The 20,072-nt window shown below is 31.0% G+C and overlaps 4 protein-coding genes across 4 annotated transcripts; 2 read left to right on the forward strand and 2 right to left on the reverse strand.

Moving 5' to 3' along the window:
* The first annotated feature begins 1,462 nt into the window (after positions 1 to 1,462).
* Positions 1,463 to 5,702, forward strand: Josd (Josephin domain containing). Its single transcript, XM_085205385.1, has 4 exons — positions 1,463 to 1,748; positions 2,117 to 2,289; positions 2,605 to 2,785; positions 3,035 to 5,702. The coding sequence occupies exons 1-4, from the start codon at positions 1,668 to 1,670 to the stop codon at positions 3,296 to 3,298; spliced, it is 699 nt and encodes a 232-aa protein (XP_085061511.1). The 5' UTR covers positions 1,463 to 1,667; the 3' UTR covers positions 3,299 to 5,702.
* On the reverse strand, positions 5,124 to 8,814 carry GLaz (Glial Lazarillo). Its single transcript, XM_085205386.1, has 4 exons — positions 8,438 to 8,814; positions 7,161 to 7,291; positions 6,561 to 6,763; positions 5,124 to 6,195 (listed from the first exon to the last, which is right to left on the reverse strand). Exons 1-4 carry the CDS (start codon positions 8,567 to 8,569, stop codon positions 6,038 to 6,040), a joined length of 624 nt encoding a protein of 207 aa, XP_085061512.1. The 5' UTR covers positions 8,570 to 8,814; the 3' UTR covers positions 5,124 to 6,037.
* A 1,384-nt stretch (positions 8,815 to 10,198) lies between these two features.
* On the reverse strand, positions 10,199 to 14,547 carry LOC146527927 (putative cytosolic Fe-S cluster assembly factor GL21135). Its single transcript, XM_085205384.1, has 7 exons — positions 14,345 to 14,547; positions 13,917 to 14,131; positions 13,691 to 13,836; positions 13,180 to 13,338; positions 12,482 to 12,730; positions 12,111 to 12,318; positions 10,199 to 11,232 (listed from the first exon to the last, which is right to left on the reverse strand). The coding sequence occupies exons 1-7, from the start codon at positions 14,408 to 14,410 to the stop codon at positions 10,833 to 10,835; spliced, it is 1,443 nt and encodes a 480-aa protein (XP_085061510.1). The 5' UTR covers positions 14,411 to 14,547; the 3' UTR covers positions 10,199 to 10,832.
* Positions 14,548 to 14,899: 352 nt separating this feature from the next.
* Positions 14,900 to 20,041, forward strand: LOC146527928 (dynein axonemal light chain 4). Its single transcript, XM_085205387.1, has 2 exons — positions 14,900 to 15,135; positions 17,673 to 20,041. The coding sequence occupies exons 1-2, from the start codon at positions 15,067 to 15,069 to the stop codon at positions 17,919 to 17,921; spliced, it is 318 nt and encodes a 105-aa protein (XP_085061513.1). The 5' UTR covers positions 14,900 to 15,066; the 3' UTR covers positions 17,922 to 20,041.
* The last annotated feature ends 31 nt before the right edge of the window (positions 20,042 to 20,072 follow it).

Here is a 20,072-nt window from a genome sequence, read left to right on the forward strand (position 1 = left end):
TCATAAGGATGAATATCAAATTATAGAAATCATCTAATTTTTGTTAATATATACAAATCTATATCGGCGCGCGCCAAGTATGCATTAAGCAAACTCACTTTGGGTGACGTTTTCTTAAAACAACAAACTTTGCAAGCCGTTGCTTAGCAACGCGTAGCGACGATTGTTATTAACATGGCGGAATAAATTGCATGTCAAATTAAATGTATAGTTAGGAGACTTCTGTGCTACAAATGTCAACTGTCAAATATAGTACTGCAATATGTCAATGTCACTGTCAATATCAAAAAGCCCGCTCTTTTCATTTGTTATTAAATTACTAATTTTAGCGGGAAGACATATTTGGCCCTCATATACTTGAGGTTACACGTGTTGTAGTCGATGTGATTTGTTATTAGGTTGTTAATAGATCATTATTAGCAAGTTATAAAGTAATTTAAATGTTTTAATTAATAAATAATGTGAATTGGTTAAAAGAGCTGCTATAATTAACACTGAGTAAATACCTATATGTGTTTTCGAATGTTGTTGGTGTTTTATATAAGTTTCTAGTTATTTATACTTCAGTTTATAGTTATTTAGATTTTTAATAAATAAGATTGTATTTGTAACATTAGTGTTGTATAGTTTTCTTTTGATATTTCACTTCTGAAACCTAATTGTATTTTAATTTATTAGTATATATCGACAATATTACAAATATAAGAAAAAAAAGTATCCTATGTTCATCCCGGTACTCTCATGTATCTCTATATGTGTATTTTATTACAATTAAATTAGCGGTTTGGCCCTGATTGCGTAAAAGACAGACAGACAGACAGACAGAGTTACTTTCGAATTTATAATATAGGTATGGATTGTTAGAAATCAGAAGCGACATATATTTAAAATAAACGTTAATACAGTATAAAACACCTGCAGCAACACATCAGAAGTGGATGGTAGTTACAAATTAATATTGTCTATGGTCTCTAAATAAGGTTAATGATGATGGCCATAGGGGGCATGGAGCGGTGTCTGGGACTTACAACCACAGGTGTGGGCTTAAAGGTACCCTTTCCAGGGTAGTTATAACAACATCGCCATCACTGCTCCATCCCAGTGTAATTATAAATAGATATAGAAATAATAGCCACATTTATAATTAAAATAACAATTAATTAATGTCACTCTCAAATAATCGAGACCGCCAACAATATTATATTTATGTTGTCCTTGTATGGTATAACCTTCAGTAGATTTTATATTTTAAATATTTTATTAAAGTAAAATATTGAATTACGTTTTTTATAGTTATTTTTGGTACGTTAATGAAGTAATGTAAAAATTATGGTTGATTGATTGATTTCTTGATATATGGCGTTTCGAGCGTGCCAGTTGAGCACAAGTTATGGTTAGTAAACTAAATCAGTCTCTAACTCTATTCATGGAGCTGTCACTATGACATTAACTGTCAAGTATAAAATTGTCAAGTCCGGAGGTGTAAACTTGAGTCTTAGTTCAATTTTAAACATTAACGAAATTATTAATTTAATAATTATTTATAAAGTTTTAGTAGCATTTATATATTTTTATTTTCAGCTTAATATACAATTTCATTAATATATGATATAAGACGATTTTGCGCAAGCATTAGTAATACAAATCATGCAAAATATTTGATCGAGATGAGTTCCAAACCTCAAATATATCATGAAAAACAAGTGAAAGAGCTATGTGCCTTACATGCTCTAAACAATTTATTTCAAGTAAGTCAATTCTTTCATTTCCATCACGAGAAGTCCTAGTGTACTCAAGATGCTTTGAGATATCATGATATCATAAACAAATTTTCTTACTATTGTCATTCGAATTAAATTAGCACTACGATACAAAGTTGCTTTTTTGAGTTCTTTATGTTTTAGGCTATTAAAAATAGATTTATCGTAATAATTTTAATGAAGTGATACATTGAAAATACTTGTATCATTAGTAGTAGGTAGGAATCCTTTTTTGTTCATATTAATAATTTCTTACACTATATATGTATAGGTATTTCTCATAATGTTTCTTCTTTCAGAAATATAAACTTATTAAAAATTTATTAATTTATATTTAATTGTTATCAAACTTACAGACTCACAATACATTTTCAAAATCAGAATTAGACACAATATGCAGCAGATTATCACCCAATGTGTGGATTAATCCTCACCGATCCATGCTGGGGCTCGGCAACTATGATATCAATGTCATTATGGCTGCATTACAGAAGAAAGGATGTGAAGCTGTTTGGTTTGATAAAAGAAAGTTAGTCTTGTTATATTATATATTGTTACATAAGAAGAACAGAAATCTCAGTTTCCACTTTGTATCTGAAATTGAGGCACATTGAATGATGTGACTCAATGCTGCATATTGTCTTGCGAGAGTAAACCAACGGAATTCATTCATTCATCAGAGTGGTAATTAAACCCAAAACCAAATAGCTATTGTGCCAGAATGGCTTTATTATCATTTATTATGTACATATAGAAAAACATAAAATATTGAATTGCATATATAGTTACTTTTTATAGTATAATTATTTATGAAATATAATTAGTTATTCTTCATCTTTCTCAGAGATCCTGGATGTTTAGATCTATCTAACATTTGTGGCTTCATTCTTAATGTTCCATCCGATTATAAACTTGGTTTTGTAATGTTACCCTTAAGGAGGCGACACTGGATCACAATAAGACAAATACAGGGCAACTTCTACAACCTTGATTCAAAATTAGAAACTCCACAGTTAATAGGAAGAGTATGTTTATTTATTTTTATTGTTACAAATTAGAAATAAATAAATATGTTCCATTATACTTTTAAATGAACTGCTAATATTATCTGACCATTTTGATTTAAATACACTTAAAACTTGCTTATTTTCCCATTTAAATTTGTTTGTGCTATGGGAATTGAAATACATATATGGTATTTATTATAATGTTACTTCGTTCAGAAAGAAAAATTGAGAAGTAAGCCTTTATTTTTTTATTTATTTTTATTTCAGAGCAGTGACCTCATATTGTATCTAAAAGAGCAATTAGACAGTAAAGAAAAGGAATTATTTGTGGTTGTGAGTAAAGAAGTAGAAGAGAAACAGCTATGGATGCATCAATATGCATTACAGAATAACCATAACAATGTAAACAATAAGGAAACAGACCTGCACTGTGATAGCTCAGATGTTACACCCACTAGTGATTATAGAAATCGTGACGCTGAATGCCTGCGACTGAATGAGGTGAGAAACTATGTTAACGAAAATTATTAAGTGCATTTCAAATTTGTCACATAGCAATTTCTGTGTTCAGTTTTGTCGGTACTGTGTGTTGTGTGACTGATATATTATGTAAGCTGTTTGTATTGTATTTTAGAGTATTGTATGGTTCCAGGCATATTTATAATTGTTTTTTTTACTTGTTTTGAATTTATCTGTATACATCATTTTTAAATTTATATTATACTTATATAATTTTTTAAAACAAAAAATTTAATTGCTTATATTTATTTTACACAAGAAATGAAGTGGCACATGGTAATATTGTGTACTTAAACTTGCATTGTTATTGAAAGAAAATATTTCGTTATAAAATTATTTTGTTTTAAGCATTGTTGATATTGTTTTAACTTTAGTTAATGGATGCCTCACACCAGAGACAGCAATATAAAGGCCTAATATAAATTAGATAATAAGTGACTGAAGATTTAATAATTCTATTAGACTTTATTAACATTATAATGTACACATTAATAATTAAAAATTTATATTTGAACTTTATACAGATGTTTCACTTTCTGCATTATTGTCTCATACAACATTACTCAAGTTATTGTCATGAAAATTTTAAGCATTTTTATTCTCTATACTTAAAATATTTATTCATATGATAAGAACCAATAGAACAATATTTATATCCAATAGAGACTGTATTAACTTGTTGTGAAAGATAAAATTATTTGATTAATTTTAATTACCTAAGTTTTTTATTTTAATTTATTTTAATCTAATTATTTTAGTTTAAAAGTATTTATTTCAGATATTGAAATATTTTTTTCGATAAAAAGTATTCTTAATTCTCTAAATGTAGTTGTTTGATAAAAAAGATATAATTCGTTTTATTCAGTAACACCCAATTAAATATATAAGTTAGATTAACATACTGGATTTCACAGCAAGGTAATTTAAATATAATGCCAAATAATAACCAATATTAATTAATATAACAATTATTCCATATACATAGAAAATAATAAATTCTTCTCCTTGTTCTTGTTAGCACAAATATCTATCTATAATATTTTACATTAAAGTCATTCACATGTTTTGTTATTAAATTTTAATAAAGCATTTTATTATTTTAACTTATATAAATCAAGCCATAGGTATATAGTTGGTTAGGCACTTGTGGAATTAGAGATGGACAATCTCATATTATTCAGAGATTCAAAACATTATTTATTCTATTGGGCCACTGCATTTCAAGCACTTTTAAATTGTTTAGTTACATAAACTTGTCAGTAGTGTCAGTCGTCAAAATATTCTTATCCTGTCTGTTGTATAGCTTGGCTCCTTTAATTAAAGAAAGAGATTACTAATTAAGGCTATAGTTAAAAGCTTGGCGCACCTATTAAGATTTTACGCACAGAATCAATTTCGTTTGCATTCACACTAGGCGGGTCAGTTTCAAAAACATTTTAAAATGTCCATAGAGTGACCATTTATATTTATTATATTGAATTTTCTCTACTTTGATTTGTGTGTTTCTAAACTAGTGCAATGAAAAGCACAAAGTAATTTCCTAAAGATGATATTGCTATATTAACTGTAAAATACAAGCAATATATAGAATATAATGATCTTTCATAACAAAAGTAAAAATGACTTATATTTTATTTGAGAAAGTATTTCATATTCTCTTTTGGATTATAAAACAAATAAGATCGTCCGTCTCTATTCTCTAATATGAAGGATTTGATTGATATTAAAGTAGTTCCAACTTAGCCTTGACGTGGAGCGACAGCGCTGTTTCATACGACGTTGACTTGGTGTGTAGATTTTTATAAACAGCTCGATTAGTAATAAAATAATAATATGAGTATTTATCGGTATTTATTTTGTTCTATTTAATACAATAAGGAATATTTATAAAATTTACTTTAACTTAAATATATATAAAAAAAATTATGTTTGTTAGAACAAACTTACATAATTATGTTGTAATGAGCTATGCTTTTGATTTTATGCGAGCGTATGGCTTAGTGGTCACAGCGCTTGGACGGTTACCATGAGGTGATGATGAGGAAGTTCTAGTCTCGCTACATAATTTTTTTTATATGTTTTATAAAAATATTATTTTGTCCTTAATGTGGAATAACAGTTTGAAAATGTTCAAAGTATCAATTATTTTTATTATTAATCTTGCGTCATGTAGTGTGAATACGATGAGAGTAAACCTGCTTAACTGTGGCTGTTCGAAGCAATAATATATAATGTTGTCGTTTGCAGCGTAAGTGTTGTACGTTTAATTTATTTGTCACGTCGATGTCTCTTGGGTGACTATACAGGCGTATAGTAGGCGGTGTTTTTTGTCACTAATCTGTACGGAACAATGGTGTATTTCGAATCTTATATCTTTTACTCTATTGTTGTAAATAAATGATATTTTTCCAAAAAATAGATATTGATAAGGTTGTTTTATTTATCTCCTCGTTGTAATAACACTTAAATATTACAATTATAATTATATTAGTGAAATTGTGGTTAAATATTTGTCTATATTAGTACTACGCAACGCACAAACGTGTGTCACTGACACTGCTTATGGTAAACTATTCATATTTAAAATAAATTTTAATATTTACTCAACCTATTTGGCTGCAATGTAGAGGTGAACTCTGTAGATTAACATTTTATTGCTTAGTGACTATGAAAAAATAAATATTATACATGAAGATATTTTTAAAAATATTTCCAGGCTTGATAATAAATAAACACAGACACAATAAATAATTAGTTTATTCCATATGATTGTACGACGGTGGTACAGTTGGTGTTCTTTGAGAGTATGAGGCGGTCGGGGTCGAGGCGCAGTTCCTGCATTAGTCCGTATATTTGCGCGCGTAGACCCGCCTCTATTTCACGTTCCCGACCAAGAACCCACATGCGATCTGGGGAAATATACGTTATGAATATATTTAATTGTAGCTACTCGCAACGCTCGCTCTGTAGGTTTTTGCGTAATACATGCACTTAGACACGGCTCTGACTGTATGCACGATGTTTGTGGGTTCGATCCCCTCTGGGACGAATGACTAATATGTAAATTAATTATTTTCATTTCTACACATTTCTAGATAAAGTACTAAGTAGGGCGTTGACCTCCACTACTTAACTCCGTCACTTGACGACACGTTTACGGTTTATGCTATTTTTCTTTTCCAGTCCCGCTATGAGGGAAAAGGCTTATCTTAGTTTTAAACTTAATTGATTTGCAAGAAAGTAATAAATAATACTATAACAATGATCTACATACCAGAATGAGCAATGCTGTAATTAGTGCAGGACCATATAAGGGCGAATCTATCGTAATCTGTGAATAGCACGTTGTATTGTCCCGCGCCGGGCAGCAGCCGCCCTATTATGTACGGCATACGATTGTTCAGCTTGTAGCGGAACGTCGACGAGCCGTTGTGACTGGATATACCCAAGCCGAAGCTGGTTGTTGGACTGCCTGACCTGTAAGTATATACGAATTTGCCTAAGACTTTATTTAACTTATCATTAGATTATCATCTCGGTCCAAAACACAGTAGGTACCTATCAAAGATATTGGTCACTTAAAAACTATGAGAACCTCGTAGGGGACTGTTTGGCGCTCCGTTCTCTCTGGCTACCGCATATGTTCTTTGGGTTACCGCGCTAGAGAAATTCCCTATATATAATAAAAGTGAATCCACAATGCCATTACAATTAGGCTCGGTACATAAAATAAAATTGTTTTTAAATTTACTATCCATAATATTTTTTTAAAAACGTTAACGTGGTTAAAGACTATAAAATATATTTTAAAATCGTGACTACCTAGGTACTTACGATTCATTCACATTATTGACTTTACATTAGATCCACTTACCACCTATTTATAGTGTTAACAGTGATAAGAAGGAATCCCTTGTCGTTGAGTCTTATATCCAATTCTGTACAACTTGCGGCTATTTCCATCAAATGAAATGATCTTTCCACCTCATACCATGTGCCTGTCATCTGAAAATCAAACAATAAAAAGTTGATAAAAATGGAAATTGAATTCGCGTCTCTTCACAATAATTATAATATGTCTAACAGTTACTTAAGTACATTTTCCTCGCATCGTGAGCTTTTAATTTTGTTAAGTCAAATCATGTATTACTCTTAAATATAAGTTTCATAAAAAAAAACAGATCCCTGCAGATTTAAGCAGTGGGATCTTCCATAATAAACACATTCTTACGAAAGGTATTTTTTTTATTAAGTTAAGTAAGTAAGTACCTATACTATTTTGCCTTGCCTTCCTCTACCTTATTTTTTATGTAGGATCCCTAAATTAATTTTCGAATAAAAATATTTAACTACACTGCATTTGCATTTCAAAAGTGCTACACTTTTACCACCTTATGTCGTAGATATTAATTTAGGTATATGAGAAAGTCCTCAAGAAGACCTTAGAAAATATGTAACCGAGCTACGATTATTTAATTTCATTTGTACGTAATTAAGTAATACTTAAACTGCTTCTGTTCTGTTGTTGTCAAATACATTCAAAACAATACATACATAAATATCTACATTAATAAATAAACCTATTAAAAGCTAACCTTTACTTTGAGGTTTGCGTGACGCACTACGGGACGAGCCCACTGAATGCGGCGGTACCTACAGTAGGTACAATCGACTAGACGTGGCCGCCCTAAAGTTAGTCTTTCTGTACGTTTACGCAATGTTCACTCGGTAAGAAAGTAATAAGAAAAACACTAAAATCAAATCTCAGCAGCCATCTGCTGCTAACTTGTAGCGGTTAAACATTCAGTGCTCCTTCGCCGCTGGCTATCCCGCTAGGGATAAATCCGCCACTTCAGTTGATTTTTCATGACTTCTTTATTTTAAAATAAAATCAAGTTAAGAGAGTCCAGTCACTAAGTATACAGTATACTTACACGTATACAGTATACTCCTTAGAATTAACCTAAACATTGTTTTTATGATAATACTATTTGAAGGCGTCATCGGACACTTGTTCAAGGGTTAAGGTCGTCGGTAGGTACCATGATGAGACTTAAAGTTAAAACACAATAAATATCAACATGGCACGCCAGATTATTAAAATTATAATTATTGATATGCATGCGTTTTAAAAAAAGGGAAGGTACTCACTCGCCTGACATCGTAATCAGGAAATTGTGGATATATAGGGCATTTTCCCAGACCAGTACCGATCACAGCTTTGACGATAGTGCACAGGAGGAGCAAGTAAACTTTGCCGCCCATCAGACGGAAATCCCCCATGACATTGCACAAACAATATATACTATAGGTATATTTTTTTTCGGTTGCGGCTTATATTTTGTAAACAGTACGCAGTATTTGAAAATACTGAAAATTGGAAGCACTCGCACCGCTACGGCCGCTCTTTACACTGACCTAAACACGTCCAATTTCATGGATTATTCATAGGAATTAATTTAATTTATAACAATCGGTAAGTACGCGATACGATTATCTGGCGACCCGATCGATACTACGACATTGTTCAAATTCATACGACAACACATATTCATTTAAATAGATATTTTTTAACTTCGCTTCAGCTGTTTTCCATTTTCTGCCCAATTTTCGAATAATCGCGTTCAAATGACGTTTAATTGGTGTAACTAAACACTGCACTTTGCCTTCTTACAAAAGAGAAGAAAAATAATAGTTTATTCCCCCAACCCAAGTGAGAATAAACCTACAACCCTCGCGCTTAGACGAACACTGAATGGCTGTGCCACGATGGGCTTGTCTAGTACTTCATCGTCCTTATTACTGCGAAATGAAAATATAAAAGGAGGAAGAAAAGAAAAAAATGATGACCAGAATGATTACTAGAACTCTTCGTCATATTATAAGGATCATCAAGGAGTCATCTTAGCTGATAGAATACGTGATAGATCCACAGTGAAAAGTTTAAGTGAAAGTATAATGGCAAGACGTACCGTACCGAACCGACAAGAAGTACCTACTTATTAATTAAGTGATATACCTAAAGATATATGATGATCCACTAGCATAAGAACTCTACTAAAATACATACATAGGCATATAAGAGAAGAGAGGCATATCACATTTGATGTCACATTTTCAGGAATAGACAGAAATAATAGAGCCATCTATTTCAATTCAAAGTCACCATCAATATGCAATTTAAAACATATTTCACGAAAGACAATTATTGTTTTATGCAAAAGCCATAAAGATACATAATAGATTTTCGACAAGGTCCATATATTATTGTTAAAGATGGCTGAAATAAAATAAATGAGCGCATATGTTTCACGGCAGTTGCCTTGTCTTGTGTAAATAGCCTCACAAACACGTGTTGTTCTAATTAACATAAAAAGGCGTTAAGTGACAATGCATAAGTTACTACAATGTAGACGCGGACCTCGTTACGTATAGAGCACACACGAACGACATTCATATATTTACAAATAAATACTATATAAGTATATTAAGTGTATATATATTGAAGCTATTGTAGCGCGGTGACTGTTTGTCTAAGCGACAGTTGTGGGTTCAATACCCATTTGGATAGATGATACACTAGGCCAAAGCTGTGGTTCCGATTGCTACTCAGGGGAATGAAATATTTAATATTTTCAATTTCTCGCTATGGTAACGAGGCTAAAACGCGGCGTTGAGTCCTGCCTGCCATTAAGCTTAAGTAATTTTAAAATTTTTCCCTAATCTAGGAAGAGATTATGAGATAGGCAATTTTTGATTTCCGTATAGAAGAAATAATGACAAAAAAAATCATAAAAGTCAAGATTACTGTGTAAATATTTATTTAACTTAACAATATGTAGATATTGGACGGATTAACAGTCTATTCGAATAAAAAATGTTTTAAAAATGGATAATAAATAAAATTACATATATTTTAACAATTTATTTAATCATTTATATTTACAAAGTATCATATCAACATCTGTTTATATAGCCCAATATATTATACAAACACTTACATTATATTACAACTTACAAAGGCCCGCCTCCGTGCAAAATAAAAAAATACGCTTAGTTAATCAGTTAGCCTACCTAAAAACTAATAGTATATAATTATTAACTAAACCAAAGACACTGGAATAAAGATGATTTTTTATATGATATATTAAAAATATGTTTTATTTTCTCCACTAAACCTAATCAATTCAAAGCTGCCTTGACTACAATTATAATTAAATTATAGTAATATAACGTTTTCAGTTTGCATGAAGTGCAAAAAAACGGGGCCATACTTTTAGAGTGTTGAGTGGCGGAACTCAACGCCGCGCTTTGCCTCGACACCACATAAAAGAAATGAAAATATAAATGGTAATAAATATTTCATTTCCTCGAGTGGGGATCGAGCCCACAACCAGTTGATTTTGCAGTCACATTTTGTGCACCTACGCCTACGCCTACGACAATATAAATATAATTTACATCAACCAATAAGTATATACGTTATATACAGTTATTTTACTTTTTTCTAATTTTACCATTCCTTTACAATTTCAATAAGGTCACATCACCACTTAATATTTAACGCTATATCATTCTTCTCTAGCGCATGATAGCTAGTGTGGAGTAAAGCCCTAGCTTTATCGGATTCCCTACCATCCAGCCAGTCGTTATATAGCTGTTTAACTAATTTACTTTGAGCAGGGTTGGATACAGGTAGTTTAGTATATGATGCTTGTAACTGGGCAATTAATTCTCTTCCGGTTTCTCCTTGCATTGGTCGCACTTGAGCGCCGCCGTTTAGACAGCCGGAAGGACACGCCATGACCTCCACGTAGTGGTATGGAGACTTGCCGTGTTTTAACTTTTGCACTAAGTTTTGTATGTTCCGGAAACCGTTTGCTATTGCGAATCTTAGTACGACTTTGTCATCTTTTTCTAATGTTACTTCACGAAAATCGGGATTTCTGAAATTAATAATATGAAATCATTCTTTTTCCTTTGCAATATGCATAATACAAAACTCTTAATAGAAGTAGATAAGTTCCGCCTAAGCATTACATTCTCATTTCTCTTCGGTGGTGGAAACCGGACTAGAGACTGCATTTAAAATGCAAGGTGACATTTGTTTTATAAAAATATTTGAAATTTAAATGTTTTTCATACTTAAAAAAGTTAACGAACTCTACGTTCTCAAAGTAATAAGCAAATCAAATACAAAACGGGTAAATAGAACAAAACTATATATAAATTCCGCTTTAGTGAGTCACGTAAACAATGAAAGCCTAAAAGGTCAGACGTTCTGGAGCATTCCTAGTGCACTACACGAATAGATTATTTAGTATGCAATTATAATTATGGCATGTTAGTAAGTATAGCAACATACATATAGTATGGTATGTTAATTTGAGAGACGTACGTCTGATATATCCAATAATATAGGATTTTTACCATTTTAACGGACTTCTTTATGGGTCTTCTGGTCGGAAGGCAGTTCTGCTAAGAGCCGGCAAGAAACACAAATTGCTCTTTTCAATGGTATAAAGTGTGTACTTTTGCATTGGTCCCATTACCATCAAGACAAGATCAGATAGATTCCATTATCTGATCTTGACTTGGAAATGAAGGAAAACCCTAGAATTATTTCGACTGACCTCAATTTCAAAAATAATTAATTTTAAATAGGAAATCCACGTAATTAAAAGAGATGAGCATAAATGCATCGATCTACATTTACGAAATTTGTGGCGAAATTTGGAAATGTCTATTCGTAAATTTTTGAAAATTTGAAAGACTTAAACATGCACATATAATATATTTTAGAAGAAAAAAAACAAAAACGAACCTTAAATTCCTATATACTAACGGCGCCTCACTTTCACCAAACAACTGTTCGGCAGCATACAAGAACACCTGGTCTGCGTAGCCTCCAGATCCTGAACCAATATGGCTTCTTACACCTGGACTTTCTGAGTCCCACGGCCAATCTAAGTTAGATCCTTCTAAGTCTGATAAACATTTGCTTGTGTTGTCTAACATTTGTTCTAATTCAACTGTTGAGGAAAAGAGATATTATTTACAGTTCTTTAGACTGATAGATAATCTTTACAAATGTATTAATATTTCATATTATTACATAATAGTTTAGGTTAAGTCCAAGCACAAATAAAAGTGGAGAAAATTTCAATACAAATTTTGTTGTCAAACAATACTCACTTGCAGTTATAACACAATCAACATCATGACAATTAAGGACTTCACTGTAAAAATCCTCTCTAGAAGCTTCTAATTTCTTATCATAGCAGGGCATTAGTGTTACATGATACACTTCACTAGGATTTAGTTCTCTTTTGTGAGCCAAATGCTGTTTTACCAATGAACCCATTATTTGTTGAGGAGACTTTGTATTAGAAATGTATGGGAGTATAAATTTGCCATGCGTCTTTTCTGCGTAGCACACCCAACCTACAAAGAAACAGAAAGTTTTTTTTTTACATAACGCCAATTTTAAAATTATTTAAGACCAAATCAAACAACACGTTAATTTTAAATTAAAAATGAGAGCAAAATAAAAAAAAAGATATATGTAAAATTATATACCAAGGCTTGTATCATATGAGTGTTTTTGTCAGCACCACTTTAAATGAAACTACAGTTTAACACCTGTATAAAAGCTTAATACAATTATTTTTACCTGGTATCTTGATTAATTTCTTTACATATGGGTTGAAATAATTTACCCTTTATGCTTTTTCCGTAAAAGGAGCGCTGACGCTTCCAACCTGCATATACAGATTGAACTTTCTAATTTAATTAAAGTAATTATATAAAATTGAAAAGACTTTAGATTATTATTAACAATCAAATGAAAAAAAAAACAGCTAATTTGTAAACAAAATATCTTTTTAAATTACCCGGACAAGAACTAGATAGCATTGGTAATTTTTTTGTACTGGCATCATCTTGTTGATCATGATACCGCTGTAGGAACTCTTGTTGTGCTTCTAGAACAGATATATCTTCTGCAACTGTCATGTCTAGCACTAAGTCTGCACCTAAACTTTTAAAATAACCTGGAATTATATACAAATGTGAGTTACTACTGATATTTTATTTTCATTTTAAAAATAAAGGACTAAATTACGAAATAAATTACTAAATTTAGAGAAAGTACATAATACAATATAACAGTAGTAAAATAACCTAAATTCAATTAATAGCAAAGACTAACATTCAGTAAGATTCCATTATGGTGCAGTGGGACAGCCTCTGACTGTAAGTACAATGGGTGGGTTTGATAACTTCTTGGCTCTGGCAAAAAATGTTTTGAATTTTGGAGAGAACTGGACAGCTGCATGTCTTGACCCTGCTTTATATGGGATATTTTGTGAAATTGAAAAAATAAATATAATAAATTATACATACCAACTAACTTTCTTGTAGCCTCTTCTGGATCTAATTTATATCTTGCTGCAAGGGAAAGTAGTGGTTGAGGTGATATAGACAATACTATTAAGCTGACAATTATTTCTATGCCTTTGGGATCTACATATTTTTTTTCTGAAAACACTCTGAAAATAATAATAAAGTTTTGTTTTTAAAATTTGCTTCACTTTAGAAAATAAAAACAAATTATCTACTCTATAGTAACCTTAAAAGTTCTTCTTGGCTCTGTTTAGTAACTAAAACACTTTCAGCTGAAGTGATACAACCACTGCATGCTAGGCAGTCTGCTAGAGTGATTTCCACTTTTTGTAATTTCTGCTCTTTTCCACTTGTTATGTCAAAATAACCATCTTCACCAATTTTAATTTTTGCTCCTGTCTTTGTTTTTGTTTTTTCTATTTTAACTGGTTTTATACACTCCTGAATAAAAATGTAATGTAATTTAAGATACATTCAATACAACATTTTAAACATAATAATATTAGAGGACTGCCATATCATTTGTAAACTTCTAATTACAGACTTCATTTAAATATTTCAAATCATTATTTCAGATAAAAATTTAAAAATAAATGAATAGCACCGTATCTAACAGATAACCTGTTAGATATAGGTACAGTGTTATTTATTTACCTGCGACGGAGTTATAAAATCATCAAGGTCAGTTAATTGGAGTGCGCCACTAAACCGCGAAGCCATTATATTTATTATCACTGATTATCAGTACGTTTAAATTTAATAAAAGTATTTAATTTACAAAAAACGTGAAAGAAATCTTGTATTTTTACAGCTGATTTTTTGACAGCTTTCATTACTTTTTGTGACGTTGTCATTACGACAAGTAAATGTTGCTATATTGCTATAGCTACGAATATGCTTGCAGGCAGGCTACATCTAGCATGCATCATGCTGTCTAAATTTGTTATTTTAACCAAAAAATACGTTTTTTCAAAACCAGCGTGTAAAGCTTCATATTTTGCCATGAGATATAAGCTTGGACTTTATAATGCACATTTATCGAAATCAATTTAATTATCGTTTAGTTAATATATCTGCGATATCAATCAAAACACTTATCAATCATATCCCAATACACTTATCAATCAAATCTTTGCTTATTTTCTTCTTCTAATTTAGACTTTAAAATAAAATCAATTCGACAAGCAACTGGTTCATATTTCATAGGTCAAATATTGGAAAAAATCAATCGCATCTCCACGCTCGCGCCGTTGTCAAGGCGACGCGTAAACAGTGGAGAGACATCACGACGCGCGGTCACATTTTATATTTTCCGTGATTTATTTTCTTTTTGCGTGTATTTTTCCTAAGTAAAAAAAATAGTGCACTGAATAGGAATGGCAGAGGAAGGTGCAGCCACTGGTGCGACGGCGGAAAAAGTTATACACACATATCCTTTGATCAGGGTAATAATATTTTATATATTTTTTTATATTATTGTATTTTACTTTTAATCCCTAATGTAATGTCTTATTTTAACTATACTACAGTTTATTGAATAATAATTAAAAATGAGTATTTCAAAAATATACTTATGTATTAGGTATTTATTGTATTGTTTGTATTCTGATTTTGAATACTTATTATGTTATTAGATTATAATAATAATATATGTACCTATTAGTGAAAAAGTTCGTTGAATATCATTGTAGACCTATAATATATTCGGCTCTATCACAAGTATACTAATGTTATAATTTTCTATAAATAATGCTAATATTTTTAAATAATTCGAAATATTTAAGTTAATGTATAAAAAAATGGAAGTATCTTGTTTTTTAAGTACCTACCTATAAATGCAGTATCTATTAATATTTTCCTTTAGGAAGAATCAATTTAAAAATAATATGTAATTAGCTAAGTAAAGTACATTTGAGGCTAGTTGTAGCGCGGGGGCACAAACGTGTTACTATAAACGCGACAGATTGTGGGTTCGATTCCTACTCCAGGAATCAAAATATTGAATATTTTTATTTCCTCGCATGGTAATGAGGCAAAGCGTCAAGTTCCGTCAAGGTCCACTTAACATGCAATGACTTCAGAATTTGGCGGAAAGTGGAGAATGGAAGTGTCTTAATGGGAACGGAGTGTATTATCACTAGGTTCTCAGGTTGCCCCTTCCTACCCGCTGTAGCGGGATACTTCTCGCATAAAGTATTTTTATAATAATATATATAACTTGCTGTTAATGAAAATACGTATAAATTTCAATCTGTCAATATTCGGCCAAGTGTGGCTTCAAAGCCGGATCAACGGCTGCACTCTTGCGCATCGACTTATATCCGTGACGTATCATGTTTCTACATTCTAAACAATGTTCTGTTCATGTAGTTGTGTCTATATTATATATAATACAACACTGACAATTAAATATGAAAGGCATAAAATAGGTATAAATTTAAGCACTATTGAATTTAATTTTATCGCCAGTGTATTAATATTTCTGATAATAGTAGGTACCTAGATAGGTACTTGAGCAATGGGTTGTTCTAGCAAAAAAAATTGGGACAAATAATGGTATTAATTAATCATATTTGTAGAAAATAAAGAGTATAGAAACCAAAATTTCTCACGATGTTTAAGTAAATGCGCAAGCATACTGTTTAAATTAGCTCACACACTGCAATGCGAAAATTAAATATTTATGTCATAGCGTTTAATTCTTTAGGCCTATAGGCGAATAATAAATAAAAGTAAAGTTTAATATAATAAACAGATATTTGGTATATATAATATATATATTATGTTATTTGACCCGTATTAAAGTACCTACAATTATTTTGTTTTAAATCTTGGCACATCCTACTCTTCCCTTTAAATTTTAAATTATTGCCAGAAAAACGTCGAACTGACCGTGGAAAACGTAGTATGGATTTTTCCAACCAGAATTATCCAGATTTTTAAGTTTCCCTAAGACAAATAGTACCATTTATGAATTTAGTTAAGTAGGTTCCTAAGTATTCCGGTATGAACAGATGTAATTCGTTATATTGCGCTTGTTTGTTTTGGCAGGTGGACTGTTGCATCCTCTGTCGATCGTTAATGGATCAATGGGCGGTGCATCATATTGCATCGTAGTATTCAAATAAACTACTAAGTTGGTGTCTATTTTAGTATTGATCCTTATAGAGGAGTTACGCAATGCAGTTAGTTTTCTTTCTTCAGGGGTAGCTCTGAAGAAATCCTAGTACCTATCCTATTCTTTAATAATTTTATATTAAGTAATTTTTACTGGAAATCTCAAAGGTGTAAGTGCAATTTCCACTCAGCAAAGTGTATAGTTAGAAAATCGCAAGAGAGAGTTTAATTTATTATTTATTTATCTTTAATTTATTTCCATTATTATTATTTTTATATTTGATTAATTTTTACTTTTATATTCATTACAAATATGTTTGCGATAAAGTATTATTACACCAGAAGTAGGAATATAAAGAAGAGAAGGGTAGCAGCGACAGCAAAAAATCTCTCCTTTTTTAACATGTAGGTAATACTAATAATGTTAATGTTAGACGTGCAAAAGCTATCGGTACATATTTATAAAGAGATTCAAAAGTTTATTAAATCTTAAATACTATACCTAGTTTGCTTATTTGGCAACTGACCCAATTTCCAAATGAAAAATATTCATACTCGGCCATAAAATGTTACTGCATAAAGTTTAGATGTCATCTCCGATCGTGACCTGTTTTATTAATATAATAGATACCTACACAGCGTTTTCGTTTTAGTTGTTTTCTCGCTATGACGTAGGTGCTTATCACCCTTACCTTACCTTACCTATTATAAAAACATCCCTCCGTCTGTTCGTCATTTTTATGGGGACGCTGCAGAAATGTTTGAAATTTTAATATAAACGTCCCATCTAAATTGTCATTTGAATCTTTATTTAATATGTTATCTAGAGACTAAATAATTTTAAAACAAATTTGTTTTGTTGCAGCACACCGACATGTCAGAGGAAATGCGCACAGAAGCAGTTGAGTTGTCAGTGACGGCGTGCGAGAAGTTTTCACAGAACAACGAGTTAGCAGCTCGCATGGTCAAAGAGTCCATGGACAAAAAGTTTGGACCCGCTTTCCACGTGGTGGTGGGAGAGAGTTACGGGTTCGAAATCACATACGAATGTACTACGATATGCTATATGTATTTCGGGGGTAATCAAGCTATTTGCATTTGGAAATGTTCTTGAATGCACTATATAAGTTTTAACATAAGATAGTCTCCAAATAATTGTGGACTACGCATCCGTCCGGATGATACAACTTGTGCCGAATTTAACTTACAATTAATCAATACTTTATCTATAGTTATTATGCATTCAAATATCAATGTCAATGGAATTAAATTATTCTTAGTTATAAATGTAGCTATTTTTATTTAGGTATATAATAAATTATCAAGTAAGTATGTTACCATTTTATTTGTGGCAGAGAGCTTGTAAAATCGAGAAATTATGATAAATAATTTAAGTTTTTCTACATATTTTTATTGTCTTTTCTATATTATTTACATAATTTTTAATTGCTTTGATATTAAATTTGTTTCGCTTATGATTTTGTAATAGTGCGTGGTATTCTCCCCTATTTTATGCTCAGTGCAAGGGGTGGTATTGATCGAGATATACAGATGTATAATGCACCTATAGGGTATATGTATCTGTGCACATTAGGGTCGGCATGCTCATGTATTGACGAACGTATATGTGTGTTTATAGCTTTTGATGGTATGTACTAACCTATAGAATGAAAATTTAGTACCTACATTAAGGAAAGTACGCAGTGTTTTTGTTAATATGCTTAAGAAGGTATATTTTTTACTGAAATTCTAAGTTAACTTAACAAAGATTTTCATATTAAATTTATAAAAATATTCTTGCTGTAGATATACTTAGCTATGATTTGAATTAGATCATAAATAGGAGTGGGACTAGTGTCTACGTATCGTACATGAGACCACCATGGCCAATACTGAAAAAAGTGTATTTCATTTTAATTTAAAATATGTTTCTCTAAGAACATAGTTTACTTGAATATTTGTAAGCCTAATACCTTCTACATGTAGGAGTTATGGTCACTTTAAATTACACAAAGGAAACGAAACGAATGCCAAACTACAGTTAATTTACCTTGAGAATTAGTCTTAAGTTCGTCAAATCAACAATGCTTTGTAGAAACATGACGCACTGTTGTAATGGTAATGTAGATAAGTAGATATCTGGCCACTGTTGCGGTCATTTTAATTTTGTAAATTATACTTTTGTTACATAGTAATTTTAGTTTTATTATTATATGGTACCAGTTTCTTTCACATGTGTCATTAAAATTTAGCATTTACATCATTGTTCTCTAATTATACTTGTATATACATATCTATGATATATTTATGTATAGGTAAGCCTATGTAGAGTTCCACCACAGCGAAATTAAACTGTGTTCTTTCTGCTTACTTTGCTATACACATATAGTATATTAACATTTAGAAAATGGAATTACATTTTTTAAGTAGCTATTTTTACTATGAAAACTGTGTTTTTATTGAAGAATATATAATTGAAATTAAAAAAAAATAGCCATGTGATTTCAGAAACATTGAGTTCAATGCCAAATAAATAGCGTACAAATGACTCCTTTCGGTAAACAATTACCGGGCAAGGTTAGCGTTATTAAAAAGTAGATACCTACCTAATTGTATATATAAAATAGTATGGAAAATATGTATAGCAATTCATGTTGACCATATTGTTTAAGCAAAAATACATTATAAATAAGTATATTTTTTGCTTATAACATGACACTCTGAAACTGACTGACTAATTACTATTAATTCGTTTAAGAGCTGTGACTTGAGTACCTACATACTTATACATATTAAGTATATCAAGTGATTGCTATTAGGAAAGCAGCTTTACGATTTTTTCGTTTAGCAAGATGGGCAGCGAGAACCTTGGTTCGTATTTATAAATCGCTCTCAAGATCGACTCTCCTTTTCTTTGTCAACGTTATACTTATACACGTACATTGTGTACATATTATATGTATATGAAAATACTTTAACGACAAATTACAACTAGAAAGTTGTATTGTATATTGCTTGTGAAATTTAGTCGAACTTTGAAGTAAAAAGAACACATGTGAAAGAATCGCTTGTTTTTGTAATGTTAGACATGCATAGTGTAAACAAGGTTAGAGAAACACTTCTAAGAATTATTGATAAATGTTAAGGCATGCATGCTGTCTGAAAAATATATTTCTATTGAATTTTGTAAAGCAAAAATAAATTATTAAGTGAAATAAATTCTATATTTGAATATTTTGGTTTTATAATTATTGTACATACACAT

This window comes from Heliconius melpomene, chromosome 20 (genome assembly GCF_056956725.1).
Source record: "Heliconius melpomene rosina isolate 202511_hmr_F chromosome 20, ASM5695672v1, whole genome shotgun sequence".
In the NCBI taxonomy this organism is placed as follows: Eukaryota; Metazoa; Arthropoda; class Insecta; order Lepidoptera; family Nymphalidae; genus Heliconius; species Heliconius melpomene.